This window comes from Protomyctophum bolini (assembly GCF_963924005.1).
Source record: "Protomyctophum bolini genome assembly, chromosome: 22".
Classification (NCBI taxonomy): Eukaryota; Metazoa; Chordata; class Actinopteri; order Myctophiformes; family Myctophidae; genus Protomyctophum; species Protomyctophum bolini.
The window spans coordinates 8213964-8223272 of NC_137883.1; the positions used below are offsets into that span (position 1 = coordinate 8213964).

Sequence of the window (9309 nt, forward strand, 5' to 3'; positions counted from 1 at the left end):
ATCAGGGATCACACACACACACACACACTAATTGGATTGACATAGGGGTGCAGATTTAAGCCCCGATTAGGGTTACATTAGAATTACATTAGCAATTACTGTAAACATCGAAACATTGCCTGCTGCGTTCGTGAATAAAAGTTGCTTGGAGCATTACAAAGTGAGTTGCGAGCCCCTGCTTTTGCCTCATGAAACACTCTGGCCACTGAGCCCTAATCAACTTGCTTAAATTCGCCTTTATCCACTCACCAGGCGCCACAAAGCAAATAAGAGCCCTTTTGTTTTTCAAATAAACTTGATTTATGAAATAGTGTATATTTTGTGGCACTATCAAGTGTATTATGGTGTTCATTTTTAAAGGTACAATGGTAATGTACAAAATGTCTTATAAATCCAAACAGTTTTCAGAAAAACTCACATCTGTGTCAGAGGTTCATGTCAAGGAACCCCAAAGGAACACCCCCCCCCCCCCCCTTGTTTGTTGGCACAAACAAGGGACTAAACTAATTTTGCTCCTACGCCACCAAAATGTGGAACGCCCTACCAACAGTCATTAAGACATGTGAATCCCTTGACTCCTTCAAAACCACACTCAAAGGGCACCTACGGACGGCTGCAATTCGAAACTGGACCCCGTAAAAAAGTCTGAGCCGCAACCCCCTTATGATGTTTCCTGGTTTTGTTATATAGAAGTGTATATTTGTATGTTTCTAAATTTAAAAAATGGTGTATTGTATAGTTAACAGTTTTTGTATAGAGTTGTGCTTGAAATGTACCTATTCTGCATACCGTTAATAAATCTTTCAATTAATCAAACATAAATTACTAGGGGAATATTGAGCTACTCAACACTTTACTTATTTGAACTAAATGTAGCAATTAGACCCCTTTTAATGGACTGTTCAGATAGTAAACAATGTATCCACGTACAACCACTTTTAATCATGAAAATAGAACTACACATACATTGCCTACATACAAAAAACATGACCATAATGGCAAATCATTTCTTATAAGGATTCATTGATTCGAGCTTGGCAATGGTTTTGTCCATTTCATCCCGCAAGTAGGCCATCTTCATATTGTGGGCTTTTCTCTGGAAGACGAGGGGAACAGCCACAACATTTAACACCATGTCAAAATGCATTTGTTGCACAGCACACAATATGCAGACTTGCAGAGACAACACCATGTAGAGAAGAGACCCACCATGAAGTTCTTTAGCCTTTCCTTCTCCAAGGCCATGAACTCAGCCACCGTCAAATGTGGAAAATCTTTGTTCTTCATCTTGCATAGGAAGGCACACTCTGGACTGCGTTTATTGTGTTCATGCCTACGCTCCAGAAAAGAAAGAGGGAAAACGTACCACAACCAACATTTAAACAGTGGCACAGAAACAAACTCTTATGAAGGCAGCGGCCTTGTATGCAACACATTGTGTTATGTCAAGTGTACACGCGCACACACACACACACACACACACACACACACACACACACACACACAGTCTGACCTTATTGTATGGCCTTTTTTGGATCAATTGGAGAGGCTTAAGTGCGCATGCCAGTAGGCCAGTAAGGAGTGAGGTACAATAGTCAAGTTTTGACATGACTGATGTCTGGATTAGGAGCTGGGCTGACTCCTGGGTGAGGAAGGGTCTGATTTGTCGAATGTGTGTGAGTGACGGACGGCTGCAATGTGTGCTTTGTCCTTGGTTCTAGAGCTTGTGTAGCTGATGACAGTAGACCAGCAGACAGGGTTGTAAATTCGGTATATATTTTTTGTATTGGCTTAAAATATTGTCGATATATACATTCATGAATCGGTATTGAGAGACCATACCATTGACATCCTATAAGGCAAAAACATTTGTCAACATTCCATTATGCTTTAAGTAGCATGTGACATGTCACATGCTACTTAACTAGGATCATCACAAATGTGATGAGGTCAGCACATTTTGGGGAATTTGGGCAAGTGGCTATGGCCGTTTTTTAGCCCAAGGAGTGTTTTTTGTGCAAAACTAATGCTTGAAATGGATTCTCTCTAGGTCGTCCTCAGACGAGCCCGCCATCGTCGTTTCCAGTCATCCCGGTTCTCCATACATCTGGCCAGTTCGTTGGTACGATTCAGAATCATGAAAAACCCCTAGTTTGACATAAAGCATAATGAAAACCTTGCCTTATATAGGATGTTAATGGTAGGGTCACATATAAACCCCTATTAAAAAAATGCTCAATGCAGACAACCGGTCATCAAGTGGATTCATGAATGTATATAGACAATATTTTAGGCCAAAGCCTGTCGACTGCCGGACTAGAGGAACTGTGAAGGAATCCTTACCAAGGGTTGTCATGCGGCTCCCACCCCTCCAGCTCCAGCAGACAGAAAAAGCAGCAGGCGACATCAGGGTCATTTGCACCAGGACTGTAGACAAACCCCGCCTCAGCCATCTGCAAATAGAAGATGGCAACCAGTCCAAGACTAAGACTAAGAGCCCCGATATGGCACAATTCTCACTAGAAGGAGTTACATTTTAAAAAGAAAGGAATTTTTAATTCTTAGTGCCAGAAAAATTCAGGATATACTGTAATATGAGAAATAACGGAGGGGTATTGGAAAGTTTTGTGGCCGGTTAAGACTGAGGTTAAGGGTTAGATTTAGGGTTAGTAATAGTCGATCAATGGCTGACAACGTCTCCGCTCCATTAAATGGGCTTGATAAGTAATATACTATACTGGTCGATAACACTCAAAATCCATTACTTAAGACATACCTTTAACAAAGCATTTGTATCTACACTGGCGTCACCTCTTGGCTTTACATCAGCGACAGGTGAAATACAGGAGTTTCCTATCCCAAATTTATAATGGACTCCTAATGTGCCATATCTCAATGTAGGCCTACTACACATTTTATATTCAACTATAATGTCGATTTTGTCCTAACAAACATTAAATTGTTGATAGATAATCACCCTGTCGTGATTTATCGGTCAACAATGACAAGTTAGATTATGGGCTATGACAGGTCAAGCTTGTATTATAAATAAAATATTAATATATAGTTAGTTTTACTTTAGAAGTCCTGGTCAAACTTCAGTTGTGTATTTTTTCATGCAGCTTTGATTTATATAGTGTCAATTTTAACAAAAACATGGCAGTTTTTCCTCAGACTTGCTGCATCCCATTTCAATGCTGCAGCTAGTCTACTCTACTTGACATTAAAGCAAATTAAAGAGATATGGCTCCCTCTGCTGGGAACTTATTGAAATGTCAGTATGTTGACCTATGGCTGGTATTCTATCTATTCTAGAGCATCTACTTTCATCTATTTTAATTAATTCCAACACAGGTGATACTAGATTAGATTATAAAGTTCGAAAAATACCGTTGCCCTCTAATATTGACAGGGAGTGCAAATATTGCAGAATTATGGAAGAGACATTAGTGGTTTAGTTGTTATTAGACCAGACGAAGTCTGAAAATAGAGAAACTGGCTCTAAATAAGTCGTGTGGACCTGATCAGATAACAGCTGAACACCTGAGATAATCCAGCCCCAGAGCCTCTGTTCTACTTGCTGTGTGTTTCTCTGGAATGCTGCTGCATGGAACACTTCAGATCCTGACTACATGCTATCAGTTCTGCTGGTCCCTGTAGTCAAGGAGAAAACATGCAGGGAAGATCTCCAGACAACTACAGGCCTTGTAGTGCCAGAAAAATACAGGATATAATAATTGAGAAATCCCAAATGTATAATGGACTCCTAATGTGCCATATGCCAATGTAGGCCTATAGTACACATTTTAAAACCATAGTATTTTGAGGGGGGCCATGCAGCCCCTCCTATATTCACTTATTCAGCTATAGTGTTGACTTTTGTCCTAAGAAAGATTACATTGTTGATAGATAATCACCATGTCTGATTTATCTGTCAACAATGACCACCCAGCCATACATTATCCCTTACCTAACCCTCACAAGTGATTACAGGTTTTGTCATAATTTCACTGGACTCACCTTCTCAGGTGTACATTCACAATCATCTCGGAAGGGCCAGTCTGCAAAACTTTCTCTACGTAGTTCAGCACTGTACATCTTATTATATAGAGAATACCTTGTTTTTAATGCATCAAAATCTGACATGACTCGATCTGGCTGCCATGCTACCTAACCCGGTCCCAGCAGGTACAAATTACAATTACAAAAGAAGGTAGTGCAAGGTTTTTATACCCTACACCCTAATCAAGTTAACTTGATTCAGCTGGAGGGGCACTTCCTGCCAGAGGGAACCTCCCAGGAAAGTTGGAAACAGGTTGGAAACAAATCAGTTGTTTTCTGACAAGCAAACTGCAGCTGACTGACAAGATAATATCTTGTAACAAATATTAAGTTTATTATATTATAATAAACTTAATATATGTTACCAGAGCGGCACCCGTTGGAGCCTCTACAGCGGTGCTCCTAGAGGCAGGCTTAGTTTTACTTTAGAAGTCCTGGTCAAACTTCAGTTGTGTATTCTTTCATGCAGCTTTGATTTATATAAAGAGTCAATTTTAACAAAACATGTCATAGTTTTTCCTGCTGCAGCTACTCTATTTGACATTAAAGCAAATTAAAGAGATATGGCTTCCTCTGCTGGGAACTTATTGAAATGTCAGTATGTTGACCTATGCCTGGTATTCTATCTATTCTAGAGTATCTGCTTTCATCTATTTGAATTAATTCCAACACAGATGATACTAGATTAAATAGTAGTAAAATACCGTTGCCCTCTAATATTGACAGTGCAAATATTGCAGAATTATGGAAGAGACATTAGTTGTTTCCCATGATAATGTGGACCAGACAAAGTCTGAAAATAGAGAACAATGCAAGTTGGAAATGGATGCCCCACCCAGATATCCAGTCTGTGTCCCTTGTATGCCCATATGGAGCTCTTTGTCAGGCATTGTCAAATATGGACTCTATGCAAATGTCAGAATGATGTCAGGACAGGCCAGCTCCATATATGGACACTGGACACCTGTCCAGAGCCCGGGCAGAGGCCTTTTTGTTCATCTTCATACTGGTTATTTAAACTGGAAGTTTAAATCTCATTAGAGACACAGCACTACCCCTCTCTCTGTTTCTGGCGCCCCCTACTGGTATAAATAAGTAACATACTCGTGCTCATTGACGTACACAAACACACAAACAGGTACACAAACAGGTACATGGACATTGCTGGTTGTAAAAATATAAAATAAAGGCGAAAGCCACAAAAAAAAAGTATTATAAAGTATGTCCCACAGCCGGTCTCAGCTGACAGACTGCACTGTGTTGTTACCTGGCAACTACCGACCTCTGCCAGCAGCAAAGGGAACGCTCGGGACACTTTAGATCACATTATGAACAATACAATAGCACTAATATTTACATACACACAATAGAAATTATTATTTGCATACAGATTAAATAAAATGCATAATAAAGAAGAAAGAAATTCTAAAGTAAAGCCAAACACTTCCCTGGCCACTTTGTACTGTACAGCCTGACAGTTGGCAGTCTAACAAGGTGATTGACATCAGCTGGCGGCCTAATCTGTATGGCTGCATTCACAACATGTGTGCACTGTGCAGTGCACATTGCTCCTGGAGGTAGACACTGTAGTAGACCTAAAAGAGAGTGAAATGTATACTTTTCCAAATTAAAGCCCTGAGCACAGCAGGATGGTGGCAGATAAGACACATATCTCACAAGCCTGGATGTGTCATCGACATCTGAAGTTCCAGTAATTCATTATTCATAATAACCAATTATATACAGTCAATGTTCATATACTTCAGCACCTCGATCCCTGAGGGCTGTCGAGGTAATGCCCCCCCCCTGAGTTGTGAGACGACTTCAATGTAGCTTTTTGAGCGGTGCCTCCACTCCATTACGGAGCTATGCGTGTCTATATGTCCATCCGTATGTCTGTCTTTGTGTCTGTATGTCCGAGCATGGAAAGCTGCAACACCTTAAGTGGCCAATACAGTAGAGTACACTACAGTATGAGCCCTGGCCCGTTCCTGAGGCTCTGGATGTTCCGGGGACCCCCACGGGGACCCCCACACCCCCCCCCCCCTTTTTATTGCTAATATTATGTAATTTCTTAATTTTGTGAAATTATTTTTGCCTTTTCTGCAAAGCACTGTTGCTTTGCTCTTGCTCAGCTTTTTACAATTTAGTTTTTGCTCTTTTTTTTCTGTAAACCTCTTTGGGCTGCATTATTATTATGTCATGAAAGGTGCTATACAAATATTATTATCATTATTAATGTGCTCTTGTACTGCGGGGTGCCAGGCAGTTCTCTGGTGGCTCGCATGCACTGATAGTGATGCAGCGGTTGCCTCCTGTACAGTAAGTGTGCCACGTACGTTCAAAGTACTGTTGTGGAGGTGTGTGTGACTCACACTGCAAGCCCCCTCCACCAGGGACCTGCACACATAGACATCAAAGGGGGCTTCAGTCCTCGCTCTTTTACCCGTCTGTAAAACAACTGCCCTCTCCAGACCACGAGTGCAGCATTTACTAATGGTGAAAGAATGCAAATGCCACTCCTTTCCATTCAGCCACTCCTTTCCATGCCATTCCGGGAAGGCAGTATTCAGGAGAATTGATGTTTTTTTTATTTTAACAGAGCATTTTGCGTTGAACAAATTTGTTTAGAAATCCATGTCATACGTTGCATCTCCACTAGATAAAGAGCGCTGGGTTGCACCCTGAAAATAGCAGATCTACAAGCTCTCAACGCGTCGCAGCGCGGCAATTAACAGATTCCAAGCACATAAGAAGATGATGAAAGATAATGAATAGAAAGAAAACAATACATGTATAGGTCGAGCTGTTTTTAATCACAATTTAGAGCTCTTTGGTGGTCTTATTTTCCAAGAATATTTCAGGCGGGGGGTTGAGAACCCCTGCTGTAGGCTACACTTAGAAAGAAATATCACATTTTACTATGGTGTTTCATTGTTTCTCAATAGCTAAATAGGGAAACAGCTTATGTTTATGTGGGAACGTGACGAAGCTGCTGTTTTTGACGAGTTGGAAGTGAGAATGTATTGCAATATCCCACAAGACAAACACACAGACCATCCCACAGAAAGAAAGAAAGAAAGACCTGCTCCCACTCTAAGCCCAACCACACTTAACTGAGAAAAACGGCTGCTTGCATATAGGTGTAGACAGCAGATGGCAATGTTTCCTTTACTTACTTTTCTCTTTCTTAGCAGTACAAGGAGGGAAGAAGACAAAATCCCAGTGGGCAGTAGGTGGCAGTCTGGCTTCATTACACTGCTGGCTGGGTGATATAAAGATGCCCCAGAGGCTGCAGAGCTGACTGAATGGACCGCCACACCGACAGGGGAACGCCATAACCAGAGGAGGGCAGTCTTGCCATACTGTTCATTTGAACCTGTAAATGGGGAGGGGATCGAGGGGGGGGGGGGGGGGGATGAATGGAGAGATTGGGGGTGTCAGAGGGTACAAACGGGAGAGGAGGAGAGGCTGGAGGTCAGACAGTGATGGAGGTCAGGGTGTGGGAAAGACGGAGATGGAGTGGGTTGGAGGACGAGATGAGCAGGAGACTTTGGCTTCATATGTTGACTGAGCGAGCGTCCAACATGGGCGGAGGGAGGGAGTGTCTTGGCTTGCGTCCGTGGCCATTAAATTACTTTAAATCGCAATTAAACGGTGGCATGCGATCATGTGTTTCCCGGTGCTGTTGTTTCAAGTTCATAGGTCTTTGCCAAAGTGACATGCTTGATTAGCTACTCATGAAAAAACAACAACTGGTCGCTGTGATATCAATTTCTCCTGTTCACATTCTGTGCATGCACAACCTCTCTCTCTCCTCACATGGTAGATGGCATCCGGACTACAGCCTTTTCCCCCGAAGCGAGTTAATAAGCATGTGCACATAGCAATGGAGGAATGAGATTGGACAGCAAGAAAACAAAAGGTTAAAAGCAATCTGCTTGTTTTTCATGATGCGCCTTGCATGAATTACTGTGCCCCCCGGCACCCATTTCCTTCCCAGGAATGAGACAGACTGGCAGTATTGTACAATTAACCGAGTGACCCCCTAATCATGTCATCTTTCAGTCTGTCTGTGTATCTCTTGACGGCAGCACGCAAATCTGATCACTCACTCCGGCTGATCATCCAATGCGAAATATGATAATGGAAACCTAATGAAGTGTGTGAGATGCATTTTCTCCCCCTATTCCCTCATGCTAAACAGGGACAGTTCCCCACTCAGAATCAAGTCACACAACAAGCTCCGCATAGGGGACTAGTGCTGTGCACATTAGCGTGCATACTGTAGTGTTGATAAACAAGACACTCATATATCCCAATGTGCAGTCCTGAAAGTCTGGAGTTTGCGTTCGAGTCCATGTCATTTAACGTGCGCAGAATGCCGCAAAATGTAATTTTCCTGCTCCTGTGCTCCTAAGAACAACAATAAACACGTGCAGTACAGACCCGGCTACCTGTTTGTGTGCAAGGCGTCTTAAAGCTGGCCATTAATTTTCATTAAGTGCTGTCAGTAAGGACCATTAACCAGACTAGAGGATAATCACCTCCCCAGAGGGGTGACCCGCTTACCTGCAGGTAAGGGTTAACAGAAACAGACCACCTTCCATGTAGCAACACAACACTCATACATACAGTACACCAGTGGTACTTAAGTACTGCACTTAAATACAATTGTGAGGTATTTGTACTTTCCTTCAGTGGTTCCAATTTACAATTATTTTACTTCTACTCCACTACATCTCAGATCCAAATACCGGTATTGTACTTTTACTCCACTACATTTATTTGAAAACTTGAGTTTACCGTCACTTTGTAGATTTAGATTATTTTCACAAAACATACATCAACCACATCAGACCTATAAGACAGTATATATATTTTCGCCATTTGACAATGTGTCGGTGCGACGCATTGCGAGCTTGTAGATCTGCTATTTAATTTAATTTCCAATTAATTTGAAAACTGAAATGGAACATTCTGCACAATGAGCTGCTAGAGTGTCTGCCCTGAAACTGGGAGGTCGGGGTTTGATCCCCGGCCGGGTCATACCAAAGACTGTAAAAATGGGACCCAATGCCTCCCTGCTTGGCACTCAGCATCAAAGGTTGGATTGGGGGGTTAGATCAACTAATCAAATGATAATCAAATGATTCCCGAGTGTGGCACGGCTGCGGCTCACCTCTCCAAGAGATCAAATGTGGAGAACACATTTCACTGATGTACGTAACGTGTGTGACAAATCTT

The 9309-nt window shown here is 42.0% G+C and overlaps 1 protein-coding gene across 1 annotated transcript; it reads right to left on the reverse strand.

The window, feature by feature from the left end:
- Positions 1-1003: 1003 nt before the first annotated feature.
- On the reverse strand, positions 1004-4146 carry birc5b (baculoviral IAP repeat containing 5b; the record flags this gene model as incomplete). Its single annotated transcript, XM_080755509.1, has 4 exons — positions 1004-1096; positions 1210-1333; positions 2344-2453; positions 4021-4146. The coding sequence occupies 4 exons, from the start codon at positions 4144-4146 to the stop codon at positions 1004-1006; spliced, it is 453 nt and encodes a 150-aa protein (XP_080611635.1).
- Between the last annotated feature and the right edge of the window lie 5163 nt (positions 4147-9309).